The sequence below is a fragment of the Drosophila innubila genome, chromosome X, assembly GCF_004354385.1.
Source record: "Drosophila innubila isolate TH190305 chromosome X, UK_Dinn_1.0, whole genome shotgun sequence".
Lineage (NCBI taxonomy): Eukaryota > Metazoa > Arthropoda > Insecta > Diptera > Drosophilidae > Drosophila > Drosophila innubila.
The window spans coordinates 14,037,655-14,054,184 of NC_047626.1; the positions used below are offsets into that span (position 1 = coordinate 14,037,655).

A 16,530-nucleotide genomic window follows, 5' to 3' on the forward strand; every position below is an offset into this window, starting at 1 on the left:
TAATTTTGTTACTCATTAAAATATCTTATAAGCTAAGAAACTAATTCGTTTAAAATGATAAAACGTTAAAGCAAAATTATTTTAAGGGGAAAGAGGAAGTGACATAAAATGTAAGTGATGGTCGAATAGTTTTGTACTTCCATTGATATAATAATTTCCTTCAAATCGACCTCTCAAGGAACAATAACCAATACATGCAGTACACCAACCTCTTCATTCCAAGTCAGAGATTACTTAAAATTCATTCCAGCCATTTGATATGCATTTGTTTAGTTAAGTTATGTAATTATATCATACGATTATGAGCACCAAATGACTTTAAATTAGAGTTAGTGCACCTAAAACTACTTCAAATTACAATTAGTTTCGTGTACCTACTATTCGATTTGCCTGTTCTTATTGCACATGAATGTAAATGCTATGTTGTACAGTGTTTAGTGTATAGTGTTTGCTTTGCTTCTGCCACTCCTATTACTACTGCTATTTTCTTTTGCCGAGAAGTGAATAACGCCTTTTGCATGCTTGAAAGTCTAAACATTTGAGTAATATTTACTTTACACAACTAGACACTACCATTAGACACCATATCATGTACTTTGTATCATAATCTACTCCATAAATAGACACATGAATACTGTCAACACACACCAAATGTACTATATTCGTACCACGCTTACAACACATACTTATATGCATATTAATTAAATTAATGAACATATACTATTACCAAATTGACTAAATAACTCTCTGCATTTATTGTATTATATTCTATATACTCTTCCTCCAAAAAAAAAAAAATAATAATAATAATATAAAAAAAAAACAATAACAATAACACACTCAAACAAACAAAAAATGCCATAACTCACTGCGTTCCTGAAACCCTCAACCTCAAACTCCACATCAACCTGAAACCATTGAAAATGTCCCCACATCGAAATCGACATCGACATCGTTGCGAACGACGACCCATCCAATGTGCCGAAAATGTGAAAATACAAACTAATCATAAAAAAAATATGTTTTCGAAACACACAAAATTATCGATAAACCAGGTCGTCGTTAATGCGCTGGTACAAGCTATACCGTCCATCTTCAATGTGCTATTGGTGTGTCTAATATTTTGGCTAATTTTTGCCATAATGGGTGTACAGCTTTTTGCTGGAAAATATTTTAAGGTACGTGCAAACGTTTTTCAAGACAATCAAAAACCAATTCCAAAATACCAAAAACCGATAACCAGAACCCAAGAAAATACAAGAAATCAAACAAAACAAAATCGAAAAGTAGTGCAAAATATTTTGTGATACTTTTCGAATACGAAATCCAAGCAGCAATTAATTAGCAAATTTATTAATGATCGAAATAAGAAAAAGTCTTCAATTTGAATGAAATGCGTATCTTTGCATCTATTTTTCGTAAATAGTTGATTAAAATTGAATCGATTAAAATTTTGATTAAAATATATATACATATATATATATCGATAATACAGTGTTTGTCTACTGTACTCGTATTCGTACTCGTCCAGACAAACGCCTGTAAATATGTAGTACATATGCAGCTACATGTACATACTTCGGTAAAATATCAAATTTACCCACCTATATACCAACTGACACAAGTATTGTACATGCCCAACTGTATCGCCTTATAGAGAGCATTCCAGTTGGGAAATCAGCATGAATACTATATTGTTGTATATAATAAATACATATGTATATCGAACTATCGATCGAACTACTTTACTACTCGTATCTTATGCGACAAGGCAGTTGCACTAATACTTAAACGTAAACATTAAATATATCAAATTAGTACACTCTTTAGTACTAGCATTTAGTATTGACTTTTGCACTCGAACTACTCGTACCCCCAATTAAGTTTTAGCCACGTGGCTGCTTTTTATCAATTCAACTTACCAAGTATCAAATGCTAATTAGCTGCTGAATTTACATATACAAAAACACATCTTATAGCCCAAAATACTTAATTTTTATTTTTAATTATTTAGCTAGAGCTTAGCTACATTATACTATAAACCTTATTGCAATTCGCGACTGCTGCTTTTAGACTGGCGCAATAAGTTGATTAAACATATTGCTGCAACAAGTTGCTAAGAATGTTGCAAACGAACAGCTGAAGATGTACTTTCATTTTGAAATTAATTTTTTACTTTTGTGATGAAGAATTCTTATGTGTTTTCGAGTAGGGCTACCCACTCGCTTGCAACGACTTTATATACACCCTAATTCCATAATTTGATTAAAACAGAGCATGATAAATTTGTGATCATGCATGCAATTGATTAAAGAACGCATTTCTTATAAAGTAATATATTTATATACACACATACACATGGTATACTCTGAATACAGATTATTAATGTACGACTCTTCGAACCATAACCTTCATAATCAGCTTCAACAGAAAATTTATTCCTTCACTCGTTCGTCCGACTGTATGTAAAATTGAAACGATCTCAGAGATTACATAAGCTATAGATTAATAAGGCTGTCTGTATGTTATAGCTTGTTTGTGTATGTGTGTACATAGTACAGCAATGATACAAGTTATTCAAAATACAATTTTTCAATATTAATTTCATAATTTGAAACAAAATTGCTGGGTGTAGGGTATTGGATAGTCGAGTATACTCGACTACTGCAGTTTCTTCTTACACTTCTTGCGGCAGTATAAAAGCAGCTTAACTTCCATTTACCTTATGTAATATCGCAAAACTGAAATGCATTTTTCTTAAATTAAACTAAAAATTTCCCAAAAAAAAAAAAATATTTAAATCCAAAAATCATCTCCACGACTACAACAACGATGATGATGATGATGATGATGACGCTACTCATGGTGCTGATGATGCTGATGAAAACAGTGCGAAGACACAAATGGAACGAAGCTCAGCCATGAGATCATACCAAATCGCAATGCATGCGAGAGCGAGAACTACACGTGGGTGAATTCAGCAATGAATTTCGATCATGTAGGTAACGCGTATCTGTGCCTTTTCCAAGTGGCCACCTTCAAAGGCTGGATACAAATAATGAACGATGCTATCGATTCACGAGAGGTAATGTTGCCCAGTTTGCCTAACATATTACTACATCTTACACTCACTAAAATATATACTAAATATTATATATATATATATATCTATATATGTATATGTACATATATGTACTAAATATTTATTTGGTTATGCGCTTAAATAAAATATATAAAACGCAATCGATATTTCAAGTAATTTTTAATTAATCAAACATTTTTATCTATACATTTTTTTCTCTTTTTTATATGAACTACAACGCCAACAAAAACAACAATAACAACAACAACAACAACACTATACTACAACAACAACCACTTTGGCTCACAACAACACTACAATAACAACAATACTGCCGTATAACACTAAAAATGATCCATTCACAACAAAACTGAAAAAAAAAAACGATGCGAATTGCAACGCAAAATTTGATATCGATATCATGGTTGTCGATAACGAAAATGTAAAAAACAAAACAGGTGGACAAGCAGCCGATTCGTGAAACGAACATCTACATGTATTTATATTTCGTGTTCTTCATCATATTTGGATCATTTTTCACACTCAATCTGTTCATTGGTGTTATCATTGATAATTTTAATGAGCAAAAGAAAAAAGCAGGTGGATCATTAGAAATGTTCATGACAGAAGATCAGAAAAAGTACTATAATGCTATGAAAAAGATGGGCTCTAAAAAACCATTAAAAGCCATTCCAAGACCAAGGGTAAGACAACAACAAAAATACAAAAAAAGATATAAATAAGAAATAAAAAATAGAATTTACTTAACATTACTAAGTATCAAAATTAAGCCAGCTAACAAAACTAACCGAAATTAACAACAAATCAATCTAACATAAACTATGCATAACAACAAATTTGACATATCAAACTCAAATAAAATTACCAAAAAAAATATAATACTAATAAGAAAATGAGAAGAATAGGCCAAGATAAAGCACGATGTGAGCTTTAATTCTTCCAAATATACTCTTTATATATGTTTTGAAATTCGAAACAAAGTGTCAGAATATCTTTGTTTCAAGCTATCCAGATAGGTACAGCTCCATCGTACGTCCTATAATCAATATTAAATAAAAATAATACATATAAAATAAATAGTAAAAACTTAATAAATTCTGTCGACGTAAACGCGTAATCTGTGCCAATTTTACTTTATGTTGTATATACTTATGACTTTGTTGTATATATGATGAACACTTTTTTCGATACGTACAGTTAAAAGGCTGCTTTTTATATAACGTTAATACTGTTATACAAACTGTTATATGAACTGTTATACAAACATTTTAGTATAATTTAACCGACAATAAAAACATTTGCTGACTGAAAGGACAAGGACAACGACTACAAATACCCTTGTAATCTGTATACATTTCTTACAAACTTGTCATAATTGCAAATATATAAATTGAAAGGCCCTGTTCTCTAGCAATATTTTGATCAAGTTAAATAATGGATCTTAAAACAAGCGCAAAGTTGAGTCGCTGGAATAGCTGCGGTAGTGTGTGGCATGCACAACTGTACGTACATGTACATACACATACATCAGTATACTTTTGTGCATTGTTAGATATGAATTTGAAAAATATAAATAGCACCCTACTGTTGCCATTGAGCGAACTCTTAAAAGCATACTATGTTCTCGACATACTACTGTTTTTCTTAAATAATATGGTATAACTATACTTAATTTCCATATCAATAGTTAAGTATTGTGTCCGTTTGGTTGTCTGTACTTAAACATTTTTATGTCTGCCATTTTTAAGCTGGACGAACATGAAATTTATGTCAAAATTCAAAAAAAAAAATATAAAATACAGTTATATAAAATAAAAATTTATTTATGTATATACTCTAACTTTCTCTTCTTATATATTTAACTACACACTGTCTCTCTCTTTCTCTCAATATATTTAATGGCAAGATAAGTGCATGTTTCCTTTAAAACAACTTACTAACTAACTGGCACGTGACTCAAATCATGTTCTAGGCATGTTAATTAATCACAACTGAAAACTGGCATGTTCGAAAAAAGAAATAAAAATCAGCATCGAAATCAGAATCAAAAATGCAATCGAATCGACTGACGTATTAGAGACAAAGGACACTAGCAGCACGTTTAATATGTACAGTACTCGTATCTCTAATCATTATATAATTAATCCAATTTATCAATTACTCAATCTTGAATGCTGTCTGTTCTTAAGAAGTAGTGTGTTTGAAAAGTCTGTTCAATAAATCAATCAATACAAGCGCACTGACTCACTGTTACACTTGTTGCCTCCAGGTATTAACTACATGCATACATATATGTGTTTCATTATACGCATACTTTACTGTACATACAGGTTTTGCGCGCCGATCAATGGAAAAAAGTTTGATATTGGCACAGATCTACAACGCAAGAAATATAGAATCTAAAAAAAATGAATATAACACAATAAATAAAACAATAATAATATTCATAATAATAAATTTTAGCGATTATAACGATTAAATTGTCCAACAACAACTCACATATTAACTAACTAAGTAACTAACTAACAACTGTGAGTTATTCATACAATATACATAAGTACTGATTACCTCATGTCTATGTACATTCATGGTATTTCCAGACGTATAATAAAAAAAAAAATATATGAATCTATAGTTGAAGTGATAGCCGTATATGTACATAATCATATCTAGTATATGATAAATAATTAAATAAGATCGTGGTAAACTAAATGTACTTATACCAACTCTTCTATTCCACTTTTTTTCTTATCTCTCTTCTCTTCCTTGTGTTTTGTGTGTGATCACTCGTTATCGTTATCGCTTTTCTGTTCAAATATCCTTCCTTATGCTTTAACTTTTTGTGTTATCCCAAACCTTTTAAAATATATATTTTTTCTGTTTATCTTATGATTTATGATTCCGTTGTTCTCCTTATTCTCCATTTACAGTGGCGTCCACAAGCAATAGTCTTTGAAATAGTAACCGATAAGAAATTCGATATAATCATTATGTTATTCATTGGTCTAAACATGTTCACCATGACACTCGATCGTTACGATGCGTCGGACACGTACAACGCGGTCCTTGACTATCTGAATGCGATATTCGTAGTTATTTTCAGTTCCGAATGTCTATTAAAAATATTCGCTTTACGATATCACTATTTTATTGAGCCATGGAATTTATTTGATGTAGTAGTTGTCATTTTATCCATCTTAGGTAAGTAACAAAAGCCAAATTATCTAAATGAATAAAATATGTTAAAGATGCTTGACCATCCAATTTCCAACAAACCAAAATGTTCGAATAACCTGCCCCAAAACCATATTACCGTACGCTCTTTGCTGTATGTGTGTATGTCTCTCTCTGTTACACACACATTCTCTTTCTCTCTCTCTCTCTCTCTCTCTAACTGTATCTGTAAATCTGTATTATTTTCTGTCTTAATGCTCTGTAATAAAGACACAGTACGCTCCTTTTCCTACTTAAATGTATACTATATGTACTTAACTTTCTCATAATTGTTAATACCTTGCTGTCGTACTTATGCGTATATTCAATTCGTAATTAATTGTTGTTGTTCTGTTTCAAAAATAAAAAAAAAAAAAAATCAATTCAACCAAAACAAAATGTTATTTAAGAAACTTAATCAATTTGTTGTAAACAATTTGTGTTAATGATCGTTCATATAATAATTGTGGCACTTTCACAATTCCTGCTTATGAATAACATATTCATATATGTGTATTGTGAAAATTTGTCAAATATTATGTGAAACAATCTAATGTCGTTGTGCTTAACGTATTCCAAATGATTTGTTAGCTTTGCGAGTTAATTTTAACATAGCACGTATAACAGTTAATATGTTATGAAATCACTGTTATACACGCTTGTGTTTAAGTTAACTCCGATATTTTCATTTTATTGTTATTATTATTGTTGCTTCTTAAATGTTGTTAATTACCTGTAAATTTTGCAAATTTCCATTTTAATTTTATAAAAAAAAAGTTTAACTGTTAAAATTTTACTGTTGATGTATTTATAATTATTCCAGATTATTGGTGTCGATTTGTTTTGAAATTGCTGTTGTGATTGTCGTTAAATTATAGATAAATTATTCAAGTATTTGTAAACATGCGAGTATAACAAATAACAGATTTAATAAACAATTTGTAATATCATTATAAAATATTATCTAAATTGCATTAATTTTTATTACATTTTTATTTTTATTTTAGTTTGCTGAAAGTTTCAATAAAAGTTTTGATATACATGGTACTACGATTCGGAGTATTATGATCTTTGCTACAGCTTAACAGTTGCGCATACGTAAGCACACAAAGAAGTCCATATAGAAAAAAATAAAACAGTAAAAATGATCAAAATGAAATACGTTTTTAATTTTAAATGCGTTTTTTTTTCTTCTACTTCCATTACTTCAATCGAACTTTTTTCATATATAAACTTAAATATATATCTATTTATACTATTTTTTTTTTATCATTAAATTTTTGGATAAAGAACTATGGCTATGTGTGTAAAGAAATCGAACGATAACTGTACAAAAGATGGCTTAAAATATGCTTTACTACATTCATTTTTGCAACAGAGATCTTCCATTTTATCTACTTGCATATCGTGTTGCGAATGCCATGTACATAAAAAGGATGCTGTTATCATTTCTGCTGCTGCCTCAAAAGCCCAACCCCAAACTAAATGTATAGGTTGACTGCTCAGTACCCAGAAAACCCAAGAGAAACTACCAATAGGCCCCTTTCTCAGTGACTTCTTCGATGAATACTTCATATTTTCAATGTAATCTAAACAACTTTTAATTTTGATTTTAAATTTTTGCCCAAAAATGCTTAAATTTCAAGTTAGATAAAATATATTGTGAAATTTACAAAATGCTGGAATTTTACTATTGCTTTTGCTTCTTTATGTGATACACGCGCCAAATACGACTCTAAGCGCACTTTCAATAACTTTTCAAATTTAATTTTGAAATCGAAAACAAAATAGTACTATTAAAAACAGCTTGAAAAACTTACAAAACGCTCTAAAGTACGCTTCATTCTTTGGCTTCGATGTTGCCCCAGTTACAAACGCAGAGTGATATCCTTATAGACGAATATATTAATACACGCTTTAACAAACAAAGAAAAAAAAAAAAACAAAGAAAACAACAAGAACAACAAAAACTAGCAAACTTTAAAAAACTTACAGAAGAAACTAAAAAAAAAACTACGCTTTGTAAACGCAAAAAAAAGTTCAAAAGAAGATGAAACAAATAAGCAAATATAACAGTAATTAAAATAAATAAATAATATAAAAGAAATGCTAATTAACACTCACACTCTCCAACACATACACACACACACACCCACACACACTGGTACACCGTTAAGAAATGGCTTGCACAGAACGCAATATATGAAATTAATTCGTTACATAACACTACAAGATTCAATCAGAGTTAGGTGTCAATGGGCATTCCACAACTCTCTGTGCGATTGTCGGTTGCATAACTCTGTCAGCTACTGCCCGGTATATCAGATCTGACAATTGTCAATACAATCTACTACCCTACTGACACCCCAACCACCCTACCACCTACAACCCTTTCCACACTCGGCCAGCCAATGCAAAGGCCGTGCGGGATGTTTAGCACACATTCATGTACGACAATTGCATTGACCGAATATTTTGGGTCGATCCAATTTATAGTGTGTAGCTGGAAGGATAACAAAAAGAAACTCTCCTTGTAGAGTATAGACCTGTTTATCATTTACCTCCAATTTTTATGTTATACACATTGGAATATTTAAAAAAAAAAAAAGAACTTGATACATATATAAATACCGTGGCACTAGCCTGAATCTTCTTAATGGTTTTGGTCCAATCTGCAATGGAGATTATGTACTTTACTATGAACGTAGTAAAACGCATATATAGTTTTTATAGATAAATCAACATAAATGAGTTCCCAAAACAGAGTTCTCCAAATCCGAATCGCGATCACTTATAGGAATAAAGAAGACAAAACATAACAATAATCTCTCATTAATAATATCTAGTTAAAGTTCTTATTGTTTAAAACTTAACAATTCTTTTTTGTTGTTTACTGGTTTCTCCATCTATAAATATTTTTACCTTTTATCTATAAAGCTGCTCTCTTTCTCTCTAGCTCCTTTCTGCGCATTCTCTATTTCCATTTCTCAATCTAATCGTATAAAAAATAATAAGCAACTAGCCTTCGCATCTGGCATACGCTCTCTTCAACTCCACTTCTCCACAACTCCACTACTCCAATTTGTTATTCTCTATTTGATTTTTCTTTCAAATATTCCTCCACAACAGTTCGTTTGTCTACGTAGCTCCCGGTTCGTTTAGTCTCTTTCACCAAATCTCGCTCACGTTAGTGCGCATTTCGTTTCATTTAGAGAAGTTTTAGAGCAAAACCAATGAACAAATTGTTCCAAAATTTCGAAGAGAAAAAGACTGTACAAAACGGTCTGTTGCTCGCTTGCTCACTCACTCTCTCTCTCTCTCGCTCTCGCTCTTGCTCACACTCTTTAATGTCTGTTTATTTCTCTTCCTGAGCATAACGGGCAGCGAACGAACTTTACAGATATTTGGCACTCTTAAAATATGCTTCGGATTATCGCTAAAAGAAAGAAAAATAAGACGCCAACGTACAGCTCACACATACCTCGAACCATTATAAATATTTAGAAATATAATTATATAAAATGATAAGATCTTAAGTCAAGTGTACAATATCCAAAAGACGAGATGATTGCTGATGCCAACGCCCCTCGCCTACGCCTCAGCCTCCGCCTCAGCCTACGCCTGCGCATACGCTGCTGCTGCTTACAACGCCTGCGCCGCTAGCAATAATACTTATCCTTAATAAGAACAAAAATATATATATGGCAAAAAGATACAAAAAAAAGCAAGGATATCGACTACTGAGTGTTACTGCTTAACGTTATCGTTACTGTTACCGTTATTTTTATCGTTAACTCTAAAGCTACAACTTTACCAAACTTTTTAAACTTATTTCTTTTTCGTTTTTAATACAATTTTATTTTAATCAACATACTTATGAACTACGTATGTATGTAACTCTGTATTTACTTAAGTCAATGCATTTAAGTGTCTATGTACATGTACTTGATATTTGTTTTATCCTATGTTTCTCATTTGTTCTGCGTTCAGTGTCCTTAAGTGTACATATCTAAGTTTGTATTTCTAATCGCTAATTCAGTATTTGTATATGATATATCTCAATTTTTTTTATTTTTATTTACACACTAAAAAAAGATCTCGTTGATCGTAATATTGTTGTATTATTGTGGTACAAGAGCAATTATATTACATGCCTCGCCGAAAATTCAGCAATCATATCAAAATACTTATGTTTTATAAATCATAAAGCTCCAAATTCTCTACATTCCTTCTGAAATCATTAATAATAGCAAAATTAATAAATAAAAATATTAACTTAGCTTTGCTTAATTCAGTTGAAGAATTTTAATATGATTGCAGATTGATTTATTTAGTTGGAAATTATTATTTAAATCTATTGTATCACACATTTTGAATGCACTGTACATATGTATATGTATGTGTATACTCGCATTGTATTTGTATTATTTTACTTAAACGATTTACTATAGATTTTCAGTTCAATTTATTGTGTTTCGTATAAATATTGTAAGAAATCAAAAACAAGATGAAAGAAGAGAAAGAAATCTGTGTCTGTATCTAATGCTTTAACTATTTCAGCTATGTAAATTGTTTATATTGTGCTGCGTTCCCTTTTAGTGTATTGTTTGTGCAATTTTGATTGCGCTGAGCCTCGAACCCTACCTAATACCTAACCGAATTCCTTAGCCCTAATCCTGCTTCCACAATTAAAAAAAAAAAAAACAATCCAAATACAAAAGAAGAAACTTATTCATTTTAGTAACAATATGTAAATCTCAACACAATTTCTCACTCAATCAATCTCTCCACACGTTTGTCTCCATGTCGCCGATTCTCAACAATGTCTCAACGTATCAACGTCTCAACGTGTCATCGTGTTATCGTTATCGACAACAGGTCTCGTACTTAGCGATATTATCGAGAAATACTTCGTCTCACCGACGCTGCTCCGTGTGGTGCGCGTGGCAAAAGTGGGTCGCGTCCTGCGTCTGGTGAAAGGTGCCAAGGGCATTCGAACATTGCTCTTTGCCCTGGCGATGTCCTTGCCGGCTCTGTTCAACATTTGCCTGCTGCTCTTCCTGGTAATGTTCATCTTCGCGATCTTCGGCATGTCGTTCTTCATGCACGTGAAGGAGAAGAGCGGCATCAACGATGTCTACAATTTCAAGACCTTTGGCCAGAGCATGATTCTGTTGTTTCAGGTAAGCGTATCAGCCACAATTCCGTTAACGGTTTATGTTGTCTATTGTTGTTGTCGTTGGGTGATGTTGCCACAAAGAATCTTCCCCCCGTCACCAATTTCCCATTCCCCTCCTCCTGCCTCACCCACACACACACACATCAGAAAAATGGAAAAATAATATATGAATTCCAAGCCCACCAACACCGTCCAGTTTAATTTCTAGCGGTCTGGCAGGTCTGGCACGGCGCCTCACAGCTTCTGGCAACGCTTTGTACATACACACATGACTATTGACGGTCAGTTATCGATCATATGCGACCTATCGATCAACGAACCGCCGCTCAATATCAAAATAGTTGCCACTTGCCATGTGTGCGCCAGTTATTCTTCATTTTTTTCATTGATTTCAGTGGCAACATCACAATGTTGATTCAAGCTGCGGTAGTTGTTGGTAAAAGCTAAATTAGTGCGATTTTTTGGATTCACCCTTTTATAATTTTTCTTAAGTTTCATTCTTAAAACCCACATACTCCCCCTTTCCATTATTTAGTTACCATTTCTGTTGCCAGATGGCGCATCAACAATACGGAAAGCCATGTTACTTAAGCAACTTTGGCGTTAAGCTTTCAACAGCTTTCTAATTAAATCTCTTATTCGATCTCTCAGATCTTAATGATCATAATTGCTGATCTTTAAATTAAGTTCAAATTTGGTATCGCTTTGGTTTTCTTTTTGATTTACACCCAATAATTTATACCCAAAATCCACATACGGTATGCATTGTTTTAGTTACTTGTACAAAAAACAAATCTAATTCAGCTCTTTCAACAAACACCAAAAGAAATGTTGGAATTTCCTCATGACACATTGCAAATAAATACATTTCGCGCGTTTTTCAAACGCCAACGAACACAGAACTACGCTACTCTCTCTCTACCTCTCTATACTAGAACTCTACATAACTATAACTATAGCTTTCTCTATCCATATCTCTTAAACACACTCTTATCTGTCTCTTACTGTACTTGCCTCATACTCTAAATGCTTTCAATCTCAATAGCAATACTTCAATAAAAAAAAAAAACGTTACTTATCTTGCATTTACCGCTATTTCTGTAGCTGGCCACTAAACCGTCACTACGACTTTAAGTGGCCGCCAGGGAAATTTTCCCATTTTACCGTGCAAGTAAAGATTTATGTAGACCAAACAACGTTTATTTTTGGCTTTGACGTCAATCGTTACCCATTTTCTCAATTAAACTGCAAGCAGAATCGTTATAGTTATCGATATTTAAAAGAAAACACATGAAACTTACTGTATATTGTATGCTACACAACTAATACTAAAAAACTACTCCAACTCCTACTACTACTACTACTACTACTACTACTTACTAAATACTTACTACTTCTACTACTCAATACTTCTACTATTTGCCATACCACTTACTTTTGCTTAACCAAGTGATCAATTAACCTAACGTTTGACTAATGACTCTTCTTGTTATTGTATCTTCTGTCTTAAACTTCTCTTTCACCGCCCACACACACATACACACACACAAACACACAAATACACACGAAAACATATGAAAAACGTACGACACGACATAACACGCCCGATCAACTTACGATCGACCCACCAAAAATAAACGATATATGAACGAATCCACCAAAAAAATACAAAACAAAACAAAACAAAACAAAACAAAACAATACAAAAACCCACCAAACCAACCGCACAACTGCCGTCCACATGCGTTTCGTGTCGCTTTTGAATGCAATTCAATTCAAATCAAATATTGAATATAAAATAACGTTAATCGTTGATCGTTGATCGTTAATCGATACGTTTAATTTCCATTGCATTCTGCGCACACGCTGTACAAAAAAAAAAAAAAAAAAAAAAAAAAAAAATATAAACACTTGGCAGATGTCAACCTCAGCCGGTTGGGATGGTGTACTCGACGCCATTATCAATGAGGAAGCATGCGATCCACCCGACAACGACAAAGGCTATCCGGGCAATTGTGGTTCAGCGACCGTTGGAATAACGTTTCTCCTCTCATATCTAGTTATAAGCTTTTTGATAGTTATTAATATGTACATTGCTGTCATTCTTGAGAACTATAGTCAGGCCACCGAAGATGTGCAGGAGGGTCTAACCGACGACGATTACGATATGTACTATGAGATCTGGCAGCAATTTGATCCAGAGGGCACACAATACATACGCTACGATCAGTTATCTGAATTTTTAGATGTCCTCGAACCGCCGCTACAGATCCATAAACCGAATAAGTACAAAATCATATCGATGGACATACCCATCTGTCGCGGTGATCTCATGTACTGTGTGGACATACTCGACGCCCTCACCAAAGACTTTTTCGCGCGCAAAGGCAATCCAATTGAGGAGACTGGCGAAATCGGTGAAATTGCCGCACGACCCGACACCGAGGGCTATGAGCCCGTATCCTCAACACTCTGGCGACAGCGGGAAGAGTATTGTGCCCGTCTGATTCAGCATGCGTGGCGCAAACACAAAACGCGCGTCGAATGTGGCGGTGGCAGCAGTGATGATGCAGATCACGGTCACGATCCCGGTCACGATCACGATCATGATGCTGATGGCGATGCCGATCCCGATGCCGATGTCGATCGCGATGCGGATGCGGATGTGGATGCCACCAACGATGCTGATCATCATGATGATGCTGCTACCGCCGGTGGCAATGATCATCATGCTGATAATCCAGATGCCCCCGTTGCAGTTAATGCAGCAGCTCATGCTGCTGTTGATTCAATCGATGAGCCCAAAAACAATGTAAATAGTCCAATGGAAGGAGCTGGCAACAGCAACGGCAACGGCAGTCCCGGCGGCCAAAGCGCCGGCAGTGGCGGCAGCGCCGGTCGCCAAACGGCCGTTCTCGTCGAGAGCGATGGTTTTGTGACAAAAAACGGCCACAAGGTTGTAATACACTCGCGATCGCCGAGCATAACATCGCGCACGGCAGATGTCTGAGCCAGGCCTCGCCCCCCCCTCCAAGACGCACGCGAGTATTAGGAGCAGCAGCAGCAGGCAACAACAACAACAACAGCAACAACATCACCAATGAGAACAACAACAACAACTGATGTCGGCTGCAGCAGCAACAGCAACAACAACAGCAACTACCAACAGTGAGCAAACAGGTACAGCAACAGCAACAACAACAGCGAGCAAGCATAATTTTCTGCTATAAATATATATATATATATATAAAAAAAAATTAAAGCAAATCAAAACAAAAAGCAAAACATGTAAAAACAACAACTAAAACAGGCAGTAACAACAGCAACAGCAACAGCAACTCAACACCAACAAACAATTCTAAAAATGAAACATTCTAAAAACAACAACGACGACAGCAGCAAGTGTCTACATTTAAGTTAATTCAGTTCAAATAAGCACAACAACAACAACAACAATCATAATTAAGCTTTTAAAAAAAAAATTGTTACAAAAATGATTAATGAAAAACAAAGAAAATCAAATTTAAATTTGTAAGCAGGCTCGTAGTTATACCAAATTTCTTAAAACCGAAAACCATAGGAGCAAATCACAATTGGCCTATTTAACTTATTATATAGATGAAATCCAAACAATTCTCAACTATCTTAGGTAATATAATGCATTCACACATTTCACAACCCTCAAAAAATCAAAAACAAAACAAATGTTACAATTCGCAGCATTCACGTTATTCCCTTACAAAAAATTTTGTTGCATACTCGTAGGCTCGCTTAAAAGTTCTATGAGAATGGAATCTTTGAGGAGCGCTGAAAACTATGCTATTTAAATTTGATTGGAAAAGTGAAGGCTCGCAAACAGTTTATTTATGTATTTGAACAAGTTTCCAGAGTTATATTTTGCACGCAACTACAACCATATTTAAAATAAAACTCGTTGAATTCATAACTAAGTACGTGTATAACTAACAGTGTCAAAGTGAACGTTAAATAAATCAGAATGAGCAAGAGCAACGGCATTACAAATTCCATAAACCAACAATCTACAAAACATATACATTATAAAAACAAATTACAATTACTAATGCATAATGGATTACTAATAGTAACAAAAAAGTACCAAACAAAAATGAAAACAAAACAATTCGAAAGAAAGGCTACAATTGAACAAGTTAAACCAAAACACCAATTACATGGATTACATAAATAGTATTTTGTAAATTTACATTTAACATTTAATGAAGAAGTTATTACAAACAGTCTGAACTGCCATAAAAAGCAATATGAAATAATAATGAATATCAAATACGAAATCAAGAACATTTCACGCACAAGCATAGACACATACTACATATGTACTAGAATATTCAATGTTATATATATATTTATTTAATTTTTAATTAACAGCATATTTTGAATCCTCAAATCCGATTCGAATTTCGAGTTAAACGTGCCTATCGAGTCATTAAACATTATGCAATATGTTGAAGCGATTCCTTTTTAATACACCAATACATATACACACACTCTAACATACATAAGCAGTTTAATTTCAGAATTTCTACAAAGTTTGTCATGTACTGTTTAGCTGTTGAATACACTTAGAAAAACAAAACAGACTTATTAATATTGTTTGGTATAAAAGAAAGAATAGCTAAAAGAGAATGTAAAGTATAATGAAACAGAGTGCGGCAATTAGCAAGAAGTAAAAAGCATACATACATTTACAGACACATGCACATCTTCATACAGATACTCGTGTAAACCATGTTCATGCTGGAAATGCCGATCAAGTGGCAAAATGTACCGCACTTAAACACACAACTTAACACACTCACATTTACATTGGAGTTGGGGCGCATTGAGCTAAACAAAACCAGAATTAAAAATATAGGAAAAGTAAAAACACAAAAAACCAGAAAGAAAATGAAACTGAATGGGAAACGGTAATAGGAACAATGACATTCAATTGATAATTGATATTTTGTCGTAAACAATCCAAAGATTAAGGAACAGCAATGATAGAAAAACTCTACAA

The 16,530-nt window shown here is 33.4% G+C and overlaps 1 protein-coding gene across 1 annotated transcript in view; it reads left to right on the forward strand.

The window, feature by feature from the left end:
* The window catches only part of LOC117782864 (sodium channel protein para), a 66,649-nt gene extending 52,059 nt beyond the window's left edge, over positions 1-14,590 (forward strand). Inside the window, exons 26-31 of the mRNA XM_034619935.1 lie at positions 1,056-1,178; positions 2,891-3,085; positions 3,541-3,786; positions 6,034-6,304; positions 11,195-11,499; positions 13,414-14,590. Coding sequence (XP_034475826.1) covers positions 1,056-1,178; positions 2,891-3,085; positions 3,541-3,786; positions 6,034-6,304; positions 11,195-11,499; positions 13,414-14,505 — 2,232 coding nt within the window. The 3' untranslated portion in view covers positions 14,506-14,590. The remainder of the gene's footprint in view (positions 1-1,055; positions 1,179-2,890; positions 3,086-3,540; positions 3,787-6,033; positions 6,305-11,194; positions 11,500-13,413) is intronic.
* Positions 14,591-16,530: the final 1,940 nt, after the last annotated feature.